General features: G+C 40.7%; 2 protein-coding genes and 1 long non-coding RNA gene across 7 annotated transcripts in view; 1 reads left to right on the top strand and 2 right to left on the bottom strand.

The window, feature by feature from the left end:
* Positions 1 to 1952: 1952 nt before the first annotated feature.
* LOC114426886 (interleukin-1 receptor type 2-like) lies at positions 1953 to 6492 on the bottom strand. Its single transcript, XM_028394567.1, has 10 exons — positions 6403 to 6492; positions 4581 to 4674; positions 4217 to 4475; positions 3898 to 4072; positions 3613 to 3772; positions 3233 to 3334; positions 3085 to 3150; positions 2854 to 2989; positions 2453 to 2598; positions 1953 to 2356 (listed from the first exon to the last, which is right to left on the bottom strand). Exons 2-10 carry the CDS (start codon positions 4663 to 4665, stop codon positions 2211 to 2213), a joined length of 1275 nt encoding a protein of 424 aa, XP_028250368.1. The 5' UTR covers positions 4666 to 4674; positions 6403 to 6492; the 3' UTR covers positions 1953 to 2210.
* LOC114426890 (uncharacterized) lies at positions 5054 to 16451 on the top strand. Of its 2 annotated transcripts, XR_003669400.1 has the most exons (3): positions 5054 to 5116; positions 13273 to 13407; positions 16334 to 16451. It is a non-coding gene; the product is annotated as an uncharacterized LOC114426890 (long non-coding RNA). The 2 variants fall into 2 exon arrangements; XR_003669399.1 differs by lacking the exon at positions 16334 to 16451 and having other exon boundaries at positions 13273 to 14064.
* LOC114426881 (mitogen-activated protein kinase kinase kinase kinase 4-like) overlaps positions 10026 to 24148 on the bottom strand; it is a 69172-nt gene continuing 55049 nt past the window's right edge. For 2 of the 4 annotated variants that reach the window (XM_028394557.1, XM_028394559.1), the window contains 16 exons: positions 23744 to 24043; positions 22621 to 22730; positions 21595 to 21755; positions 21340 to 21437; positions 20503 to 20681; positions 20304 to 20421; positions 19394 to 19762; positions 18398 to 18512; positions 16752 to 16919; positions 16394 to 16537; positions 14940 to 15074; positions 14020 to 14120; positions 13782 to 13931; positions 13534 to 13693; positions 13254 to 13393; positions 10026 to 12592 (listed from right to left, as the gene is read on the bottom strand). In XM_028394557.1, coding sequence (XP_028250358.1) covers positions 12509 to 12592; positions 13254 to 13393; positions 13534 to 13693; positions 13782 to 13931; positions 14020 to 14120; positions 14940 to 15074; positions 16394 to 16537; positions 16752 to 16919; positions 18398 to 18512; positions 19394 to 19762; positions 20304 to 20421; positions 20503 to 20681; positions 21340 to 21437; positions 21595 to 21755; positions 22621 to 22730; positions 23744 to 24043 — 2532 coding nt within the window. In that variant the 3' untranslated portion in view covers positions 10026 to 12508. The remainder of the gene's footprint in view (positions 12593 to 13253; positions 13394 to 13533; positions 13694 to 13781; positions 13932 to 14019; positions 14121 to 14939; positions 15075 to 16393; positions 16538 to 16751; positions 16920 to 18397; positions 18513 to 19393; positions 19763 to 20303; positions 20422 to 20502; positions 20682 to 21339; positions 21438 to 21594; positions 21756 to 22620; positions 22731 to 23743; positions 24044 to 24148) is intronic. The other 2 variants (XM_028394558.1, XM_028394560.1) reach the window with 1 other exon arrangement.

Here is a 24148-nt window from a genome sequence, read left to right as displayed (position 1 = left end):
TCAGTCATAATTCCTCAGTAAATGTCACATTTACAAACAGAAAACGTGCACCAGTTCATAACCACAGTTGAGCAGTTAACCCAACACCCGAGCAGAATCTCTATTCTCTGTCTCATACCACATCTCTCACCACAACTGTGCTGGTGTGATTTGTCAGGAAAGAACTGTGCTTACTAACATATACACATACGTGTTGCTGTTCAAATACAAATACATAGGTTTACATTTTTAAAATGCACACTTGCATTTTGTTTAATGGAGCAGAAAATGCATTGCATTGCTCAAAAACCAGGGTATTAGAATCTGTCTTTTTTTTTAAATGTCAGGACTTGTGGAAAAGTGTGAGTGTGAAATTTGGAAGAAAAGCGTGGTGCATTCCTAACCCGGCGTTCTGAAACCATCTTGGCAAACACAGACCTGAAGAACGAATCCTAAGCAGAGTGCAGATGTCTCACGGAGACTGTGATGTCAGAGCTTATACAACTTATCCCAGGGCTTGGTTATAATATGGTTTAAAACAGGAAACTCACCAGCCGAATGTTGTTCCAGTCCCCCTGTAAAGGCATCCGCCTCCTCAGCTTACATGAAAATTCTGTAAAAACATCTTTTCTTGAAAAGAAAAAAAAAATGTGAATCTCAGCTCAAATGTGTCCTTCCAGCTCTGGCTTCCTCTTCTGCAGAGACCTCAGCACATGTTGCAATTTCCTTTGCACAGATCTTTTGAAAGCCAGTTTATGTCCCAATATGTTGAGCAATAGCTGGGAGGAGAATGGATCCTTCTTACGCGATTTACAGCATAAACATGTCTGAAAAAGATCTGAAGTAAGCACTTGTTTTTCATTGAAAAAAACAAAACAATTTGATAGATGTGTCTGTGCTGTTATTAATAATCAGTGTCCCTTCCTGTTCTGTCAGTTTATTAATTTTTTTATTTATTAATCCCAGTCTGTGCACTGCAGCAGCCTCCTATTACTCTTATTCATAAGGTTGTCATGCTGTGACCTCTTGTGGCTGCACAGCTTGAAATCAAACTACATGCAAATAATGCACTAAAGATCCAATCCTTGGAACAGGAGAAACGTTTGTGTGAAATTATTCTATTTAACTTTTTAATCATCTGCTTAGCACATCTTAGTTGAACCAGAAAATATCTGCTGTGTATAAAGAACTCGCTTCTGCCTGTTTCTGCATTGTTTCGAAGTGTGCCTCAGAGGTTAGGGAGCTGCCATGGGTGGAGTTTGATCTCTATAGGTTCCCCTTAATCAACAATGTTTCCTCTTACAGTCAAAAGACAGGTTGGGTAATACAATGCCTTTTTGGGTGTTGTTGCAGAATGCTGCAGAATGTTTTAAGGTATAGATTTGTGCATTTTCAGTAGGACTGTGTGTTATTTGTAGTGACCATATTTTCCACTATTGACAAATGATGCTGATCTTGCAAATGAGGTGCTTTAATTGGTGTATGATCCTACCATCTTTCTTTCTTATTCATCTCAATCTCAGTCAATTACTGTGGCTAATATGACTGTTTTAGGAATACCTGACATATCTAGCTGCAAACCCACCTCTAATCTGTGAGAGGCCAACTATCTAAACTCTCTAAAGTCACGTTAAACATAACAAAATTACACAAGTTGTATAGATATTTCTCTGTGTAAATCCCATTTTATTAGATGTCACACACAGATAACACAACAATAATAACACATTCTTTTTACAGCAGTGATTCAACAATGTATTATTTTAGGTTTTTTTTATATGTTTGGTCAAATACTTTTCTACAGTACAAAAGGCTTCCCTGAGTACACTCATATCGGTGTGTATACATACATTTTGTTGCAGTGAAAGGCAACAATGATGCTGTAAAATGAGTCCAACTTGGCAAACAATATTCGGAGAGTTATTCTGAGATTATGTTCAGTGAACAAATTGTGGACTGCAGTTAGAGGTGTGTTTTTAAATCTTTGCAAAGAGTATAGCTGAGAATTGGACCTAATCAAATATTTTCTAAATGTCTCTACTATTATATAAAATAGATAAATGCCACTTTGGCAGATATAATATTTACAAGTAAAAGAGGAGTTAACGACCAAACACAACGGACATGACATTCTGTGCACACAATGCATGAAAGAATGATTTGATGTAACAAAAGAAAAATACACTAAGAAGAGGTTTTTGTTTGTGAAGGGAGTGTGAATGGCAGCACAGCTAGAAGGTGCTGCTCTGCCGAGCCAGAAAATAATCCATTTTCTTGTTCTTTTTAGGTTTGAAGAGGACATAGATGAAGACCGAAACCACTGCTAGGAAGCAGGACATGCCCACGGCAGCAACAACCACCCATGTGAATGTGTGGTCTGTGAGAAGAGAGAACAGAACAGGTACATTTAATGTTTTAAAGGATAATTCCAGTTGTAAAGCCTCAGTAGGACTTTTGCTCATAAGCCACTCACCTTCTAGTTGAAGCTTTGCAACAACTTCTTGTCTACCTCCAGTGTTCTGAGTGACACACTTCAGCTCAGTCTGCTCATCTTCTTCTGTTATCACTGCAACAACTAGCCTTAGCTCAATCTGGCAGCGCTCAGACACCCTGGTTACCCTGGAAACGTTGAGACAAACATCTGTTTATATAACTGAGGTGGATCACATCAACGAAAACTCAAGTGCATGTGATCATGAAATAATTTGAATATTATTTGGTGAATTTTCTGATAAATTTTGTAAATATTTACATTTTTGAATTGCATTTTTTCCTCCTTCCTAAATCTTAAGTTTAATCCACCATTTTATTATAAACATAGTGATTTGACTACATTTACCACTATGTAATCTTATTGATTAGATTAACAATTACCTTCTTCCTCCCTGAATAGCCCGTCTCTCGAGGTACGATGACTCCACTGATTGGCCGTTTACCAGCCACATGACCATAGTAGAATCTGCTATGTGACATTCTGTGAGCACCTGGCAGAAGATCTCCATTCCTGAACCTAAAATGAACCAGAGGTAAGTCTGCATTAGACATACACATACTCAATCTGTGTAAAGGAACATTTGATTTATAGGGAGTATTTGTATTGCTTACCATGAGAACTTTCAACAATGGTTCCATTGAGTGGGGAGACAATCACAGGTGGAGGAATTAATGGAGCTAGAACATAAAAAAGGGACATTTTAGAAATTAACTAAGTTAAAAAAATATATTTTACAAAGCATGGAAAATAGAAACTCACTGTTAGCAGTGTTGCTGCTGCTGAACATTGGGTCAGTGTTCGTGGAGAGTTCAGGCACAGTGGTGGTGGTGGTGGTGGTGGTGGTGATTGGAGGGTCTGTACCTGGAAGACACACAATCATCCATCAGCTCTTAAACTTACAGCAACAGTTGGTTATATTTATAATTTTTGACAATAATAAGAATCCATGCCAGGTAACATAGAGGTAAGAGTTTTTGTGGAACTGTCAGGTCTTAGTCAAGTTAGTGTGATGCACCTGTTTAGCCAGTAGAGGGCAGGGCACACTAATAAGTTGTGGAATGGGATAAAAGAACCAGCCTCCACAATTGTGCTTTACATCATTCTGCAATAGGCACAGACAGACATTGGGCTTTACCAACCTTGCACATTGAGCAGTATGACTCTGCTGACTGTGTACTGCTGGTCGTTGATGAGCACTCTGAGGTGGCAGGTGTAGGCGCCTGCATGGGATCGCTTTATGGCAGGGATCATGAGTTTACCTGAGTCTCGGGCTGCCTGGAGAGTAGTCGGTGTGGAGTCCTGTCAGGGAGCAACAAAGTGTATGACACTTAGAGAGGAAGCAGTAAGGCATGGCCACAAGCAGGGCTAGGTTTGAAGTACTGAATTACTAAATAAGGTGATGATACTACCATGTGTTCACTCACCTTGTACCACTCTATTTGTCTGTCTGTCTTGTTGAAATAACTTAGAGATGGACACCTCAAATCCAGCTCTTCTCCCACTTGGGTGAACACTGGGTAGGATAGTTTTTCCATGTCAGCAGCAGAGGACTCGTACACATATAGCTCAATACTTCCGGTTATACAGTAGGTTTCATTTCTGGGGATAAAAGTGAGGACAAAATGTTAAAGCACAGAGGTTGTTTCCTATCTTGGGCAATATAGGAGCATTTCCTGCTATATAATCTTCAACAAGCAGTTATAAAAAGCACCAAACTAAAGGTGAAACGACTTTTAGTTCTACCTGTAAGTGCAGGTGTATTCCCCAGAGTCTGAAGCGTGTGCTGGGAGGAACCACAGCTGTTTGTTACGCTGCTGGACACGTCCTTCACCCTGATAGGTCGTGACCTCTGTCCCATTGTTCTTGGTGATAAGGTACTGTGCTGAAGGAAGGGCAATGTTGCGGGTTTCAAGAACTCTCATGAACATCGGAAAGTAGAGTATCACCGCCTCGCTTTCCACTCTGAATATCTCCACCTCTGGAGACACCAGGTAGCATCCATCTGCAGGGGAAACACCATGCAAATACTTACTACAAGGCCCAACGTTCTTAACAAAACAAAACAAATAGACAGTGTCAGGGAGTGCCGAACAGTAATCATGCTCACCTTTCATAGGAAGAGGAGGTAATGGAGGTCTTCCATTAACACATTCAGCAAGGACGGCTCCAAGTATTAACGTCAGGTAGACCATGATGGCAGTCTGCAGGGACACAAAAGTCTGAAATAAAAGATCCTCCCACAGAAAGTGTAGTGATGCCCGAAACACAGTGGAGTCTGAGAAAGCTAGGATTGTTCAGGCGATGTGAGTAAGAAGTATTGATTTAAAAAAAAAAAAAAAAGGCTTAAAGATACGAAGAAGAAAAGGCAGCTTTTCCTAAAATATTCTTCTGGGTTTTCGTCGGTGTTGCTTCCTCCAGAAGTTTAAATGTTTGGTGACATTTTGGCTTTATTTAGGCTCTTTTGTAGGTTGTAAAACTTGTGATGTCACAGGTGACGTCATCCATACGCTTTGACACTCCCCGTTTTCCCGCCTCCACTCTCGGTCAAATTTAACTACAGGCGTTTACCAACAGCACCCCCAGAGATGAGTCACATTGGGTGGTGAGAGGGCACTGACAGCAGAGGTCAGCAATAGTAGTAAGGTAGTAAATTTAATTAATTTCTTTGGCTTGAAGGGATTTTAGAATATATTATTTCGGCTAATGGTAGAGTTTAGTGATGTGGCTGCTTGTAGCATATTAAATGTAATTTTTTTTGTTTAACTTAGTGTACATAGAAATAATAAGAAATTATTCTGATATATATTTTAGCACATTTTAACTTGGTACACTATTCTGCATTATGTCTCTCCTGAGTTTTATTCCTCTTGCTTATTTTTAACACACAGTTAAATCATCATTTTTATGGAAACTAGCCGATTTTCACTTCTGCTTCCCGGTGCCTGTGATTACAGGGATCAGCTGACTGTAGTGACCACTTTAATATGCTCATATACGCATCCACCCGTGATGCATATTTTCCCTGATATAGTCTGTCAGTATGTCATCAAAGGGCAATCCCATTCATAAACCCTGGGAGTGTCACTGCTGAATATTTATACACGAGTCATAATTTTAGGAATTGCATGAAAAACTCAGCAGTATTAGAATAGTATTGATTAAAACTGTAAAACTCATTGTTGATGAATAAAAATATATTTTTGCATATAATATAATTTTTTTTTTTGCATATAATACAATGAAAGTCAAAATGTATCTAGTTTATCTCTACGAAGAGTATTTTACAATATATAATATAAAATCACTGCAGAATGTTTTTTATTTTTATGTAATTTACATACAGTATTTTGATTAATAAAGTAATAAAATAAGAATTGCTTAATTCATAGTTATTCTTTAATAATAATGATTATTGCATTTCTTAATTAATGATGATAATATGATAATTATATTTTTGGTAAATACACTAAATTTGCTCTTACCTCTACATACTGTTGTATACTGAAAGTATAAAAGTATAACTAATATACTGCATTCACAAGTAATACAATCTTTAAATTTAGTTTATAATAAATATTATGAAATTATCGGCCAATTACATTTACAATATTCAGAAATATATAAATATTTTGTACAAATTTTCACATGTATACACAGATTTGAGCATTTTTAGATTCATTTTAATACATTGTATATGTAAAAAAAAAATATTTAACAGCATGTATGCATTTAAAAATGTATATTAATGTATTTTTCTATAAACAAATATGAAATATTGTAGTCTAAAATACATATAGACAATACTAATAGTAACGTCTAAATAAAAACACACATTTCACTCAATCCATATGTTAATTCATATAACACATACAGTGTGTGTGTGTGAGTGTATGCACACACACACACACACAGCAGTACAGTGTACTCACGTTGTACAGGGGGCTGTGCTGGTCCCAGCAGTTTGACTGTGCTGACAGGCAGATGTAGTGACAGCATGGACTGCAGTAGCAAGTGATCGGTTTTCTATCGGCTCAGGGGGAACCTGTCTTTTCAAGGTTCCCACCCCTCTCAGTTGGAAATTTCTCAGGTTTCCCAATGTAACATGGTGTGCTGTACAGCTCACCACTCACGTCTGCTGACTTTACACACACATACTGCTATGCAGAGAAATATTCACAAAAAGATGTATTGTTTACAACTGTTGTGGCTGTTGCTCTCTATGCACACTTACACACAGTAAGGGATGTGCATTAAGCCAGCTAGCTGAATTTAGCCATGCAGACAGTTTCGGTTAGTAGCCCAGTTTTTATTGTTGAGACTAGCACAGTTGAGGTGTGTAGATCTCCATTGCGTTTGTAAATCATTATTTGATTAATAACCTCAGACTGAATACCTCCTGGCTTCATATCTACACTTGACGTACACATGAGAGTAATAAAGATACAGGATATCTATGATAGAGGCTAAGTTCCACCCCTTTGGTTAACCACAACATTTTCAATGACACCAGACATGCAAATATATTCACCCGTGACCTGCTTTCTTTACTATAAACAGTCAAATGTTGCCACCTGCTTGGTTTCAGAGTGATTGACTGAGTCATTTGGCCAGAAGTCTCATTATTTGTAGCCAGGAGGAGTAGCATGGCTCACAGTCTGTGCTGACAGCGGTCATACTGTATTTCAGTCAACTCTTTTCCTGGTACATGAGCATGTAGCTACACCTTCACCAGTGCCTGTGGCATTAGACAAATCAAGGAGGCGTGAGATGCAGTTTTTAGACGAAATTTCAGATACTTCGTCCTTCTCTCTGTGAGATAAATATTATAATATAATATTATAATATTATAGTTGTATTATAAAACAGATACTATTGGTAACTAAAGATATTCACTTACTCTCAAAAGAAGCTTTAACTTTTAAAGATGCTTTCAAAGTTTTGTTCTAACAATTTTTTTACATGCAAAATAGCTGTATTAATATAATATAAGGGTGCCCTGACACACGACTTCCTGGCTTTGTGTAAATGTCTAGAGGAGTCTAGGGAACAAACACACTCTGCTAACGCTCCCATTATTGTATAAACAACAGTTAGAAACAGCTGTGTAATGGTAGTATGACTCATTGTTCTGATAGCTCCCTGCGTGGCAACTACAGCTTCCGCCATCGTGCATTCCTGTGTATTACTCAGTGTGTTGATCTGCGCTGGGCATTTTCCACTATAGACGTATGACCACATCTTACACTCCAGTGATGCAAGGGGGAGAATGGTACAGTTGTCATGGAAACCTGCATTTGAATATAGAGGGCATCTAGGAAAGGCAGGAATAGACTGCTTTATTTATATTTGTCTTCAGGCTATTAATGAATACTTACAAACAAAACTAGTAAAGTATGTAAACAATAGCCACGTGGAGGGTCTTCCGGTTTGTGTATATCCAAAATAAAATGTGATGCATTTGTTTGTTTTTTAGCAAATACTTGGCATCATCCATATTTCTTTACTCAGTCAGTACTTCCTGTAAGTAATTGTATGCTGATTTTCACATTTAGACAAGCAAACGTTGGATCTTCTCTAATACAGTGCCTGTAGATTTAAAGATCTATTAAAGTGATTTTTTCCCCTCATAGAAAAAGTAAAGTACATCCCTGGCCTCCAAATCCATGAGACTCATCCTTCAATCAGTATAAAATGAGCAGAGACCAGGCCTGTTTCATACAGGTTAAAAGGTGACCAACACAGAACATGCTGTCCGTGTAACTCTAATGACTGGCCACTGAGAAAGCAGAAGGTGTTGCGCATTTTAGGAATTCTCTCTGTCGCCTCATTATCTGTGATATCTTGATACGCGATGGAGTGAACAGTCCTGCTTTGTTTTTCCTTCTAGGAAGGACTAACACATTATACCGTCAACATCGATCAGTCTTTGAGAACTGGTAGTTTTAGAATCTTCGTATGAGTCGTCTTAAAATCTGCATATTTTTAATATGGGATTCCCTGTTTAAGGAGATTATCCGCAAAATACACAGAATTATTCATAACCAAATTTAACAAATCCCAGACTTCATAGATGTTTAAGCAGAGGTGACTTCTTACCGTTTGACTATTTATTCCTTTCTTATAATTGCTTTGAAGAAATGTCATCAAATTTGGCAGAAATGTTCACTTCTTGGCCACAACTCCAAATTTATGCACTATTTATGACAAGATTGAAAACATACTGATCATATATTATTACTGTGACATAATGACATTTAAAACACACTTGATCATTAATATTTATTAAATACGAATCAAATTCATTCAAAGCCAATGAGGAACTCCATGCCCAGCTATTTAGATAACATTAATTATGAATCAACATCAAGGATGCCAATAAAGCTTCCAACAGTTTAGCACACTAACCTATTAAATTTAGTTGTTTTTCACCACTAGGGGCGCCAAAGCCTCCAAGCACAACCTTAAAAAAATCAAATTCAAATTTATGTGCGTTCTATGAGCTGACGTCAAGATAGAAATGCTGTGTAGATTTTAACAACTGTGCAATTAACGAGCTCTTCTATGAAACTACTCAGGACAACAAACTTCTCAGAGCTCGTTACATAAGACATCCTCAAAAAAATAGTTATTACTTCTCTTTTTAGAAGATCTCAAACATGCACTCATCTTGAGATCAGACATTCAAATACCACAGGATGGCCTCAACAAATATTTAAGACACTGATACTGTTTTTTTTATATATGGCCCTTAATTAGCACTGATGTTATTTTGTTGTGAATGGATGATAAATTCATAATTTCACAGTTTTGAGTTTTGGACAGACCGGGGTCCAATTTTGAAAAACTTTCCGTGAACGTATCCGTACAACAAATCTTTTGAAACAGAACAAAACATGCAATTGATGAATGGTTCAGTTAGCTAACAGGCGTTACAAAATGTCTCTTTTCAACATGTTTGCACGTGTGTTTAGGGAACAAACAGCAGCTGGAGACAAACTCATTTTTTTAAATTTACTTTTAAAGTTTATTCAAAGAAAAAAAAACAAAAAACCTTCAGGAAAATACATGACTTCCTGTCATACACAGAGAGAGGACATAAGTTAGAGTAGCATGGCAGAAACAGCAGAGGAAAAACACGTCGCCTCACGTCCAAGCCTGCAGGGAACGTAACTGTAAATGTTTCCATGTTCAAGCAGCGTTACGTGAATACCTGAAATGAACAACATGTGTGTTCTTCATTGTTTTGTAAGTAGGTTAGTTAGTGGGGGCAGGGGAGATGGCGAAACAAATTGAAAATATCCAATAAAAACTGGGCTCAAAAAGCAGAAACAAAGAATTAAAGATGCATATGCTTTAAACATAAATACCGTGATGCACATTAGTGTTAACAAAACATTGCCTCTGTAAACATTTTTTCCACCTAAGGTGAGTGTAATAATATTAAACCACCGCAGTCGCATAATTACGTGTACATAGACTTACAGAAACTATTGTTAAGCGTCTCAACTAGGTCTAAAACTTAAGAATACACAATGCTTCAAGTGACTTTTTCAAAAACCAAAAAAAAAAAAAAAAAGATTTCCAAGTAGTGGTTTCATAACAATAGGTTTACACATTTTTAAATGCTGCCTTCTTGGCACTTTTTGAGTCGACGTGCGACTGCGTTTTCTTTTCAGATATCATCCTTTATTTAGCTCATTTAGTATCGATAATAACCACAAATTTTTCATGAAGTCAATACAGCCCCTCATCAAGGTCTTGATGCAATAAGAGACACACACACTGGGTACTACTGCACACACAGACCTCAGACAACAGCACTGGGGTCCAAACAAGCTTCTCCACACAAGTGAAGCAAAAAGTCTGTGACATAAACTAGGTGACTGACGGTAACCTTTTCACATGTTGATGCACTGCTCGTGTGTGCGTTCGTTATCGTCAGGAGGGGAAAAAACAGTCCCAGGATGAACTTGTTTGGACTCTTCTTTGCCCCTTTTTTTGTGTGTGTGTGAACAATGTGCAATCTTTGAGAGTCGCTGTAGAAACAGAGGAAAGTCCAGCGCGGCAGGCTGTCTGAAGGACATCAATGCTGCAAGTTGCTGCTCAGTCTTTCACATACAGACAACTTAAATAACAGCTGGAGCAGATAACAGGGGCACCACACAGAGAAAAGAATTCTTTTCCGAAAAAAAAACCGGGGCTTTCCGTCGTCGTCGTTTCTCTACAAACAGCCTAGCAGGGATTGAAGTTTGAGACTTAACAGTAACACTGAGAGTCGGACTGTTGAAAGTTTATGTCCTTAGATTGTAAAGCGTGTCTGACGCCCCTCAGCTCTTGCTTCGTCACAGATGTGGAAAAGGTTGCAAAACAAATACAGAATTAAAAATATCTACACCTGGCGTAGAGGCTCTGCTGTTGCAGCTTTCAGTCATTGAAATTGAACATCTAGGATTGATCACTTGTGACAAGATACAAAGCAAAAAAAACAAAAAAACATCATCTCATGCCTTGGACCACCACACAGTAATAAGTCTTTCTACATTCTTGACACTTAGTGCATTGCATTCATACAAATGATATAAACAAAAGGTGAAATGAGTACTGAAATAGAAAAGAGAAATCCGCCTCCTGCGCTGAAACCAACCATCCGTTTACCTCAATGCCACATAAACCCAACCAAATTTATCAATGACACTAGACTCTTCAACCACACACATACTAAACTTCTTCCTCTACTTATCACTCCATTATTACCCATTTTTATGTTATGTAATATCTCACTATTCACAGCAGTTCAAGTTTCTCAAGTTGTCATGTTTGACCAGTGGAGGAGAAAACATGACAAATGACACTATCCGGAAGCGTAAATGAATTTTATTGTACACAGACACCTTTTATTTCATTTGATTTTTTTGGATCACACCCACATCACTTTCTCCTTAAACAAACACACCTCACATTTCTGTGGTTTTGGAGTAAAATCAAGCAAACTGTGGAGCGTGGGTGGATAAATGTTTAAAAAAAAAAAAAAAAAAAAACGGTTAAAGACATGTTTAAATCCACATAGTTACACTTATCTTCGAGGAATAATAATAATAGTAATGATTCAAAAATACTATTCAGAACCCCATCTGCTTTATCATCCCTTTCTGTCTCTGTCTCTCTGTCATCCCCCCTTTTTTTTAAAGCACCTATCCGAAACAACACAATACCTCAACCGCACACGCTCCCTGTTGAGTCCTATCTATTAGACTTACGGTAACACCTTAAACATTAGGTCCCCTCATGTCTGCTTGTCACATTGACGAGTGCTTCCAGCTCCGGGGGTTTTACATTTCGCCCCTGGCTGACCAGTCTCTAACTGGCATGTCAGCAGTAAGTGGACCAAACAGAAGTACATTTACACACACTACTGTAGCATTAATACAACAAACTCTTACCCCACACAGCCCCAGACTCATAAGAAAGATCAGAGGGCGGGAACACCGGGGCAGAGGGGAGCTCCCTTATAAGAGGCAGACCTGCAGAAGGTAGTAGCAGTAGTAGTAGTAATAGCGGTAGCGGTACTAGTAGTTAGAATGACCTCAAGCTTACTGACCAGCCCAGGAGCACAGAAATGATGCAGAGGTACAAAATCTATCCCAGCACCAAGAAAACACAGAGAGAAACAAAAGAGCGTTTGCCCTCTTTTCTTGAATTCACATTTGTTTCTGCTTCCTTTATATTAACCTTTGATTTAGTTTTGTACGCAGTCGTCACTTCAGCTGTTTCAGGAGAAGCGACGGCCTGACTGGTTGTCACTGTGCCGTCGTAGGCAGGCTCAGAGCAAGGCTTCAGCTCCAGAGTGAAGCTGAAGTTGTTGTTGTCGACCGCTCCAGAGGGCTGGTTGGTTGGTTGTTGTGTTGTTGTTCACTTTTGGTTGTCCAAGGGCCGACAAGACATCAATGGTGGGTTCTGAGATCCAGTGTTAGCAAGGGTGAAGGACAATGAGGAAGATGAGGAGAAGGAAGGAGAAAGAGGGCGGGGTGTGGACCTCTACCAACTGAGCAGGTTGCTTCGACCCAGAGTCATGAAGTAGACCTGGCTAGAGCCTCCAGACCGCACAGAGGCAAAAAATACCTGAAAAAAAAAGAGACAAAAAGTGGAAATGTTACTTCACCACTATATACGCTGTGACAAAATATGCAAATGATTAAAAAACTGAGCAAGAAGGGGGATCCCTATACATTCCCATAAGTGACAGTTCTCAATAGATCATGTCGTTTCCTGTACAAGCCGTCAGAACACACACACGCAAAAATCTTGTCTATAATGTTATAATACATCTTATTGGTCCAAAATCCCCAGCAAGGTCCAAAAACAGAAGAGAAACTACAACAGTCTGAAGTAGCTTCCATAGCTGAACCAACAAAAGCTGTGCAACTGAACGTGACTTCAGAAAACCACAAGGAGTTTCAGTTATACCCGATATATTTGATGTAGATTTGACTGGATGTGTCTCTCATCACAGTGAGTCATTTTCATTGCAATTTTTCATGATTAAACAGAGCAGTAGTGCAGCATTGGCTTAAAATCTGTCCATCCTAATGTGTAGATTTTATTTCAAAGGAGCCATTAGCTGTAAAAAATGTGTGCATGTACCAGGGTTGGACAATGAGTTGGGCAATATGCATGCAAAAGTCTTCTTGTGTTTAAGGATGTTTGCTTATTTTGTTTATTTTTAGGACTCAAAAAGCAGAATATCTTGTTGAGTTGCTTAAAGATGAAAGTGAGGTCTCACCTTGTCATTTCTTTCACAGAGGAACTTGAGTCTCTGGGCTCTCTTGTGCATGAAGACACCATCCAGATGGCCAGTCTCCACCGAGCGGATCTCTATGGCCTTCTCCCCCCATCCCATGATCTGGTTGGAACGAATGTAGGCTGGACAGAGGGATGTAAGTTAAAATAGTGATTCATGCAAGTGAACTGAAGCATAAGTACAGTAAGAGTAGAATAGTAAAACACTATTTAAGGAGTTCTGCGGCTAAACGCTAATCTAGGCAAACTTAAGGCGTACTCACCCACTGAGGTGGGCATCTCTCCCCACTGCAGGACCACGTCCTTGGTAATACGTCCATAGGTGTTGACGTAAACACCCTCGTCCTCGTAGCACACCAGCAGCTCAATGCCGTCAGTATTAGGCAGGATGATGATTGCATGAGACTGGATATTGGTCTGAATCTGGAGAATATGAAAAAAAACACAATCAGCATAGATGAAACCTGAAAATCTTTTCACACAGCAAACAAACATGTACGTGTGGTCTTACATGTGTAGGCAGGTAGATGTCGTAAACAGCTCCGGAGTCAACGTCCACAGCGTGGAAGCCTGAGCATGAGCCATAGATGACCTTTAACCTTTGCCCTTCCTCCACAGTCAGGTCAACCAGCAGGGGCTTGTGCACCAGGTCACCGAAAGACTGAAGCACACACACATCAGAGTAAATATTTGCATAGAGATGCTCTCCTTGTTGATCCACACACACCACAAAAAAAAAAAAAGTTTACCTTGAAGGCCATGAACTTGTGGTAGGGTTTGGGAGCCCAGGCGTAGACCTCCACTGAGTTCTTCAATGCCAAAACTAAAAATTTGATTCTCTCGTATTTCACTGAGGAAATAAGAATTGAAAATATTAGATGTAGAGAAGCACATTTGTGATGTTCAATACATTGCAGGAAGATTCGTCGATGTAAAACAGTACCAACAAGCTCGTTATCTGCCTCGACTACTTTCCCCCCTTTTTTTTCCAAAGCATTAAATTTTAAATTTAGTTTTGTATAGTAACATTTAAACATGTTTAGATGCAGTTTATATTGAAATGCAACTTGCTACTGCTAGGTGAATTTAAAAAGATTTATTTTTTGTTGTACAAATCTCTCCAGCATGGCTTATGCGTGGCATATTGTCACACAGTTAGTGTTTCAGATGCCGACTTGATTTTTGGCTTTGCAAAGTCCTGTACTTTCCACAAGTGTTGGTACAATACATTAATGGATACGCATGAATAAATCTCCTCAGCAGGAAACGTGTTTCTCGACAGACAGCTCTGTTCAAGAGAGAGGGTTTTCCAACAGGAAGTGCCAGTCTTTGCTCAGTGACACTAAAAAAAAAAAAAAAAAAAAAAAAAGACATTCTGAATTTTAGACAGGACAGTATAGCTACATGCCCTCTCAGATGTTCTTCCTGCATTCTTACTTAATCAAGGGCTTTCCTTTATCATTTATCGTACATATGAAACAGCGCTGTATCATAGACAGAGACTGTGATGAAATACCCTGTTTGAATCTCATGGGAAACGAGGATTAATGAGTTGCATGAGGTTGAAAGAAGCATAAAGTGAGAGGTGGTGATTTAAGTTCAGCAAATGATAGAACTGAACCAGGAAGTTGTGATTTATATGGCCACAAACAAATGCAATGTTACTTACCGACTTTGTAGTGGACGCAGCCTTCAAGGTCTCCCACTGTGGTCCAACCTTGTTTCTTCTCCACCTCAGGGTCATTGTGCAGGATCTTATTCCTCAGCCAGGACAGGTAGTACACACGGAGCTTGTTCTTTTTACCTGTAAGAAGGAAAAAAAGCAAGTTTACCTCCAAATCTCAAACGATGACAACATATGGAGGCCGTTTCTCCATATTGTCAGTGAGACTTTGACGGAAAATCCAAGTCTAAAGTGTGTTGACCAAAAATAATACACAAAGTGAAAACAAACGTTTTCACTTCCTCAGACTCTTTGGACAGCTTCGCATTATAAAGCCTGTCCTGCAATTATTCTTAACTCTTAGTTTTGCATGATGGATTCTTTATTGCTGGTCAGAAAGCAATAAACAAAATGATATTGCAAAAAATCCTCGTTGGATTTTTTTCATCCTGTGTATGTGCTGTGTTTTGCAACATGTCTGCAGGCTGTGAGTCAAGTGGTGACAAAATAATGTGCAAGAACCATTGTGTTTACAAATGAAGACAGAAAAAACTCTCATCCCCCTGTTTTTTTATTGTGCGTATTGTTCTAAATGTAAAGAAAAGATACTTTGGAAAAAGTCTTTAGAGAACAATAACCTGCTCAGATTCAGCTGGGACAGCAGCATAATAGAGGACTCTTTAGCTATCATCTATTGGCAGCTGTTTATCACGGAAGTAGCTGTAACTACATGCAACCTGTTCAGTGTGTAGATCTTCTATTTACACTGTTTCCTAGTAATCCATATTACATAAGATGAGACGCGATCAGGATGTGGTGAAGTGGTCTTAGAAATGATTTGTCACTTGGGGGAGGCATGGGTCGATGAACACAGCACACACATTTGGTAAGTTTTTTTTTTTTTTTTGTTTTTTTTTTCGAGAAATAGACGTATGTGGCCTTTCCTTCCATCATGGAAAGCTTAAGTGTGTGCAAGTGTTACATAGAATGCACACACATGACGTGGTCTCACCCAGCAGAGGTTTACTCAACATCCGCTCAGCTGAAAATATCTGTTGTGACACTTCTGGCTGTGCTGCTGTGTGTGTGTGAGATTGAGAAAGAGAAGAAGTAGGGCTGTGGATGCACTTTCAATCTGAGAAATCTCAACATTTTACCCCTATGGGATCTGGAATGCTTTTTGTGTTTATTTGCTGGAGTGTGTGTGTGTGTGTGTGTGTGTGGGCATGCACTAAGGCCAGGAAGATAAGTAGACAAAACATGTTGATACACACAAACCTCCAGTTTAATAATTAACCCTAACTACATTTTTTTTGAGTGTGTGTTTGTGCACAATCATCTGCATGCAGGATTCTGTTGTGAAACGTGTCCACTGTGTTGTTCACTTTGTCTTTCCTTAGGGGCTTTTTGTTTTTGGCAGTGCAAAGTATGTGTGCACACTCTTATGGTTGCATGAGTACCTGATATAGTGACGAGGACGTTGAGTCCCTCCAGGACATCCATCTGTTGAAAGCGCCGTCGGTTGATCAGAGGGTAAACTTTCCCCTGACCACTGCGATCCAGCAGCATCAGCCCGCTCTCTGTTCCTACCAACAGGTTCACCCCTGCAAACACACACCACCACACTGCTGACATCCACTACAACTTGTATGTACTGTAAGCTTTAACAGAGGATGTTGCCACCGTGTGGTGGAAATTTGAATAGCTACAACTTTAAAAGCTTTGTAACAAATTATTTTTGGCATAATATACACTAAAAAAAAGTTAATAAATGAGGTGTATTAGACATAAATGAAATGTCTGTGTCTTTGTCCGTACCCCACAGTGCAGCACACAGGATCTCCGAGTTGAACCTCTTCTTATATTTGCGGATCTCTGGTGTGTCACTCTGAGGGCGAGTGTTGACCGGGTTCACGTTGACCACAGAGCCCTTCCGAGACGGGTCTGCTCTCAGTGCCTCTGCCAGCCGGGCGTCATTACCGTAGCCTAAAAGGTCAAAGGGAAGGGCTTAGGTAGGACGGTGTAGGATGGTGTAGGATGTAGAGTTTACCGGGCAGGGTGAGGGTCATTCACATGGTCAGCATTAGAGAGGGCTATAAATCTTCCTAATCTGTTTTGGCTAAATACAGGATTGATTACTCAAATTTAAAAAGAAAAATCTCTCTCATTCTCTCTGCCTCTGCTGCTGTAGTGGATTTCAACCACATGTTGGAATCCAATCTGGTCAAAGTTTTTAAATGCAGACTGAACGATCTAGTGTAATTAAGGAGCCAGAGTCTGGTCAGCAGCTGTAGCAGGTGAGGTAATGGCTCTGCAGAGCAAAGTCCTCAGGATTTGGCCTCGATGATGGAGGAATGTTGATGATGGGAACAGGAGGACTGCTGTGATAAGGAAGCGCTGTTTGTAAACTGTGGCTGACAAACTCTGTGACCTCGTCCACACTAACAAACACATTTTACACATTCAGGCTATTTATTCATAGGAGTGGGACCTGACTTTGACTTTGCTCTGCAGTGTAACTAGATTTGAAACTTTGAAATATGATTAAACAACGCCCAGTTTTCATAAATATTACTATTCCACCTTAGCACATGCTTTTTCAACCTCCAGGGACAGAATGGCACTTTTAACAGCAAACATCCACTCTGATCTGTTTGTATTATGTATGTATTACAGGTGTATGACAGCTCAAACCTACGCAAGGTTATCACATTACCTGATACATTACTATATGCCGTATTTTCCGGGCTATAGGTCACACCGGAGTATATCGCACCAGCCAAAAAATGCGTGATGAAGGAAGAAAAAACCATAGATAAGTCGCACCGGACTATGTCGCACTAGCGGGCCAGCATAAATCACTACGTTTTTAGCGTAATGTTACTTGAATTCCTCCTAACTTAAGTGGTGCGGCTGCAGGGCATTGAGAGTGAGACACACATATTTCAACAAGTCCTCACGCGGAGAAATGATTAGCTTCACCGCACAGAAACTCCTGTAAACATCCTGTAAATGAGTAAAAGGCAGACTACTGTGCGCTCATATAGCTGTCTGGAATTAGCGACATATTGACCACACGCGTCACCTATGCTCAGAATGCAAAGTGTGGACAAGCAGGAGGTGGAAGAGAACCCAGGAGAGGGACAGAACAGCTACCATTATATTTGTAATGGGACATCAGGACACAAGGCTAACTAATATATATATAAGTCGCACCTGAGTATAAGTCGCATACCCAGCCAAAGGATGAAAAAAAGTGCGACTTATAGTCCGGAAAATACGGTGGTAACATTAGAATAATTAATAATAAAAATAAAAATTATATATTAAACAAATATTGCATTTGGATGTATAGATTATCTATGGAATATATCATTGTTTAATTTCAATTCAGTTGGAACCCTGTTTGACTCCTAGGTATAGTTGGGGTGTAGTTAAGGTTGCTGAGTTGTGATGAGACTTACCGACATTGTTGAGGGCGCTGCCGGTGGATGGAGAGACTTGGAGGAGGCGTGGGTCAATGAACGGCGTGAAGGAGGACGAGGACTTGTGTTTCTGCATGTTGTTACTAGACTGGCTCTACAGAGAGACAGGGCTGGAGTTGGAGTTAGAGCTGACAGAACATCACATTACTGAATATTTGAAAGATATGCAATGTAAACAATAAAAAAGACAAACAGGAAAATTAAGGTATTTCTGTATGTGTTGCATGCAAATGCAATGGGCATTCGATCAAAGGGTAAAACTATGAATACAAACAAAAAGGCAAAAAACGACAAAGGGCAAAAAAACATATCAATATTGTTGACAAAAGAACAACACGAAAGGGTAAAAGTGGAATTAAAAAAGTGTTTCCATGAGGAACATACTTGCCGTTGCTCTGCTAACTGCCCTGTGTGCTATGATCTATTGTCTGGGGAATGTGAGAAAATGACTGCTGAAAAAAGGCAACATGAAGGAGTTCTGTGAGATTTTAATGTTTAGGGGGTTACTTGTAAAACCACAGATGCCTCAGAGGACACAAAAAACAGCCTCAAACCAGAACAAAAAGATCTCATGTGGTCATAAATACAAAATTTGCTGAGGAGCCTACAGGGGACTACAGCTGTAAAACTATCAACTACAGGAAATGTTTTTTATATATTTATTTGTACTTCAAGTCTTTCACTCGTAAAAAAAACAGATCTGATGACTTCTGCCAGCAAAAGGGGGAAAATGGTCATGGAAACTGAGCTTGAAAAAAATACTGCCAAGGGCAGCCAGTAGAGGGCACCCCACCCAATCCAGAACAGGACACCCTCATTATGGCCAGTTGAACGTTTTATGTATGTTAGCTGCACTGAAATCTACTCTGCTGTGTTCCCTTTCATGGAGGGCCGTACTGATTTGGGCCTCTTTTCAACTTTACACAAGATATGACACCCCCGAGTGGGTGTCTGTGTCGGGGCTGGGAGTCATACCTCTGCCAGGATGCTGAGCTTGTCCAGGGGACTCTGGGGGGACATGGAGGAAGGACTGGCAAGGCTGGAGGAGGAAGGGGAGTTGGATGCAGAGGAGGAAGGGGAGGAATGGTGGCTCTGCTGGATCAGGTCTGGGAGATGGTGGATGCGACCAGCAAAGCCGTTCCTCTCCGAGTGCTGTGTGGGGTGATGATGGTGGTGGTGGTGGTGGTGGTGAAGATGGTGGGGGCTGGGTGTGTGATGGACATGGCCCGGGCCCGATGGCGAGCCGGGGCTTGGGGCAAAGCCTACGAGCAGGCCAGGGGTCTGCGTTTGACCCGGGGCGGGGCCCAGAGTGGGGCCTGCGCGCTTTCGGTTGTCACCTGTGCTCTGGAAGTAGAAAGAGGGGTAGACAACTTTGGGTCTAGATGTGTTCCTGATGAGTTCGGGAGAAGGGAAGGTGTTAGCTAGCGCAAAGGGCACGCTACAGTGGCTATTCTACAGGCGGAAAGAAATCTGGTGTTAGTAGTCAATTACATGCTAAAATAAAATTCTTGCTGTGTTTATTTGCACTACAAATATAAACTTTGGTACTAACTGCACATGTAAACTGATACTTTATGTTAAGTGTTAAAATTTTAACATAATTACATGGATAGAACATCTAAAACAACTCAAACAAGAGTCTAACTGTAATAAATTCTAATGATTGAATTGTGTATGCGTAATTAATCTGTTTACAACTTGTGCAAAGCCTCTACTTTTTTAACACTTCGTTCCTCTGGTATGGCCTCGAAAAAGAAGCAAACATAAACAAAACACAACATGCAAATAAAATGGAGAAACACATGAGGTATGAATGAACAAAATACACAGTAACAGAAAGTGTGTAGTAAATGTTTGGTGTTTTCATCCCCTTTCCAGCCAGTACCTGTCTGACAATCAGTGTGCTGTCTTTGCACGGCATGGAGCCCGCGTCGCTCTCGCCCTCGTCGTGGACGATCATGGTTTTCACCGACTCCGTCTCACCGTTGCTCAGCCTGGAAGAGCTGCAGGAGAAACAAAAGAGTTGCTCAGTTAATGCAGTATGTATAGCGAGGAAAAGAGAGGGTGTGAAGTTGTGTACATACACAGCCCTGGAGTCCTCAGGCCCAGAGGTGGACTCCTCTCCTGCTTCTTGATCCACCTCCTCATCGTCATCTTCATCTGTGGTGTCCGATTCTTCACTAGAAGATGAATAATCCGTCACCTTATTTGGCGGGCGAACATCATCCACCGCACGCAGCTCCTTGGCCAGAGCCGTCAGGTCCTAAAAAAGTCAGGAGGTGAAATCTGGGTCAAAGGTCATAAATAAGTCTCCTACTATTGTCCTTTCTTCTTCTCTGTATTACATATGCAAGATGTTAGCTAGGTGCTACAAAGGGTTAAGTAGAGCAGGAAACACCGCTAGAGAGGAAGAGTGGTTATGCCAGCCAATGAGGAGCAGCGCAGCCAAGAGATGAAGCAAGGAAAGAGATGACTGCTGGATGCCCTTCAAGCAACTGTAGGTAAGGTTAGTGGATTAATTCTAATAATGAAACAGTTATCAGAGCTGCAAAGATGGAAAAACAGAGTAGAAGAAAAAGTTAATTTTTTTTTTAGGTTAGAAAAGGCATGAGTTAAGATGGCCGCCACCAGTGCAAGGAAAGCAAACAATAGGTGCAGCCTGTGAGCTCAATCCAAAGATAAGAAAACCGTTTCAACCACTGGTGTGAAGATCAGATGGCACAGTTCAGGGCGCAGGGTAAGCATCATTCCAACACACATAACAGAGGAATTTTCCCTTCAGGCCTCAACAGAATCATCACACACACACCTCAGATACCAAACAAACCCAAAGCAGCATCTTGTAATTATCAACAAACACACAGATCTACACCTAACCCTATCCGAGCTACTGAGCTAGTCCGCTCTAGGTCGAGTCTCACCGCTGGTTTGCCCGGCCTGACCAAGTCTCTCCTCTCCTCTGGTTTTTTCCCAGCATTCTCTGGTCGCTGGAGGGGAGAACCCTCCGATTTGGAAGAGGCTGAGGGAGGTGGAGGTGGAGGTGAGACTGTCAGTTTATTCTATAAGGGTATATGTTAAAATGTGTGTGTGTGTGTGTGTGTGTGTGTGTAGATCTTTTAGTTCATTTGTCCAAGTTTTTAAAAAGCTGCGTTAGTTCAGCGTGTGTGTGCACTCACTGCGGGCCCTGAACCTCTCTCCAGAGCCACAGTGAGAACCGGGCTGAGAGCTGGAGTTACTGGAGCTGCTGGAGGAACTGGAGCCTCCGCTGCCGCTATTACTGGTGGGTCTGGGAACCAGTTTCTCCACTCGTTCCCACAGCAGCCGCGGTTCTGCTGCACTGCAGAGGCAACAGACACCAGAGTCAAAAAAAAAAAAAAGTGATACGAGTGTTCAGGCAGAGGTAAGTCTGCTGCAGGTTATTTTACCCATCTGCAATAAATCTTTGCAATAATTTTTTTTTCATAGAAAGCAACAATAATATCACATGGTACAGCTACCTACATTAGAAATACTGGACATTCACACCTAAAGACAGCAAGGTTAGACTGCTAGCACGATTACATAAACCCTCCCACACAGCTGTACAGACACCAGCAGAACAGGCAGACTGATGATGTCAGATCTACAAACAATAGATCCAGAGTCTTTCAGCAAGTCATTCTTTTTTTTACATCTTTTTAAGTGCATAGTTGAAAAATAGCACATTTCCCATAAGCTCCACGTTAGCGATGAGAACTTGGGGATCTTATTTCTGGCAGATTTGTTTTGCAGTATGTAAACATAGAATTAAATCAAACTCCTCTTATGATATGTCTGCTCTTATTCATCCAGGTCATCATTTCCAAGAGTTTAAATCGAGACAAAAATCTTTCAGTTCAGTTGCCTCGATTTAAAACTCTTGGAAATCCTCTTAAGATAGAACTGTCCGAGTCCCACAGAGCATATTTTGGGTCCAATTCTACTCTACTAAATTTTTGTTTAGCTTTAGTATCCTGTGCATTTCTACATGTTGTAGATGAGCCATACCTCGTCATACCAAACCCACTCTGAAGAAACCCTCCCTAGTCTGCTTTTATTTTGAAATGTGTAAATTTCCAAACCACAAGCCTTATTAGAAGCTTTTGCACTATAGAGAGCATTAGGACAAAAACAAAGATTACTAAAAACAGATGAACACACTCAGCAGGGATAAGACCATTTACCTGGCAGGGCTGCGGTGTACGGCATGGCTGCCGTGTGGGGTGTTGCCGTGGTGATGAGGCGAGTCTCGCCTTGACAACACTGGAGACCTTGATGTAGTCCTGACAGGAACCTTTTTATGATAGAAACAATGACCAGCTTATACATAAAACACACTCTGCAAGTATGAGTGTGTTTGTTCAGCGAAAGCACAAAATAAAAACATATATAAAGCTAACATCACCGTCACTGACTGGCACCATTCTCATCCAAACCTCCACAATCATTGTTACTCATGAGTTGTGCAGCCCTAATTTTGGGTTCCTTTTCACCTCAAAGTATGCTACGTTCGATGTGGTACTTACATACTTGCCAAATTTCACATTTGTGCTGCAAAACAATGTTCTAAACCAGCCTCACCGCTCCCTGTAAACCCGTCATTTCTCCCTCTACACCCAGAAAACTATGTGAAGCACAACTGTCACACACTTGCCACGTTTTTCCCATAATGAGCCACATGCAGAACATTTGGTAACATCAAAGCGTGGGACAACACAGCCATGCAGGACAAAGGTCTCAGCCACTGTTCAGTCAAAATGGAAAGATTGTGCAGTGCTGTTATTGATGGGTGAATCCTGTGTTTCTGACTCCTGTGAGGTCCATCATCGTTTACCTGATGCTTTGTAGGGCTGTGACTTGGCTTGGCAGCTGTTCAGTTTACAACAGACGGTTTCTTTTTCTGTTGGACATCTAACTTTGGCTCTGTGGACTTTTTTTAAGCCTGACAGCCCACATGTGTGGGCAGCCTTTCCTGTCTATCCTATACTTAGCCAACACCCTATACATTTCAAGGGGAAACAATACTTTCTAAAATCAAGTCTTTTGCTTATGTTTCAGTTATTTTTATATTTTTGTGGGTGTTAGTAAAAGTATAAATCTGTGTGGTGACAGAGGAAAAAGCAACATGAGACACAGAGACTGTCTCAACTTGTCTCAGCCAGCAGTTTTTCTGAGTTAGAAAGAATTCTGATTTCTTCACACTGAATCATATTTCAAAGAAAAGAGGCTGCTTACAGAGAGCTAAACAAATATTAATTCATGTTACTGCTGCTAGACTACACCAGGAGTCTTCCTTCCTGTCCTTACCCTGGGCGGGACCTCCTCTGAAGGGGCCGGCTCATGGGGCCTGTGCTGAGGATGTGCCTGTGGGTCAGTGCGTGCAGGCGTTGTTGAGGAGGATGATGAGGATGGTGATGGTGATGGTGAGGATGATGGAGGGTGATGGTGGTGGGGTTCATGGCTGTTGTGAAGGTGGAGATTTTCAAAGCTAGGGGCGAGCGGCTCGTTGAAGGAGTGTGACCGCGACACAACGGGCGGAGTGGTAGCGGAGGAGTTTGACGAGGCCACGCTGCTGCTGCTCTTTAAAGCAGCGAGATGGGAGCGCACCTTCCAGACGACAACAACAACAACAACAAAAAGAGAAACACATCGGGGGAGCACGGGTCAGTATGCATGCAGTGTACACAAACAAGGAAGGAGGAACAGGAGCTT

This window comes from Parambassis ranga, chromosome 21 (genome assembly GCF_900634625.1).
Source record: "Parambassis ranga chromosome 21, fParRan2.1, whole genome shotgun sequence".
Lineage (NCBI taxonomy): Eukaryota > Metazoa > Chordata > Actinopteri > Ambassidae > Parambassis > Parambassis ranga.
The sequence above is the reverse complement of the archived record's forward strand: the minus strand, read 5'-3'. Positions and strand labels throughout refer to the sequence as shown.

What these genes read in the sequence shown, in the direction of transcription:
- LOC114426886 (XM_028394567.1), bottom strand. Translation starts at nt 4,665, where the DNA reads ATGGTCTACCTGACGTTAATACTTGGAGCCGTCCTTGCTGAATGTGTT. An exon ending in CATACTGCTCAATGTGCAAG is followed by an intron (nt 3,335 to 3,612) that starts GTTGGTAAAGCC and finishes TGTGTCTTCCAG; the next exon opens with GTACAGACCCTCCAATCACC. An exon ending in GCTATTCAGGGAGGAAGAAG is followed by an intron (nt 2,599 to 2,853) that starts GTAATTGTTAAT and finishes CAACGTTTCCAG; the next exon opens with GGTAACCAGGGTGTCTGAGC.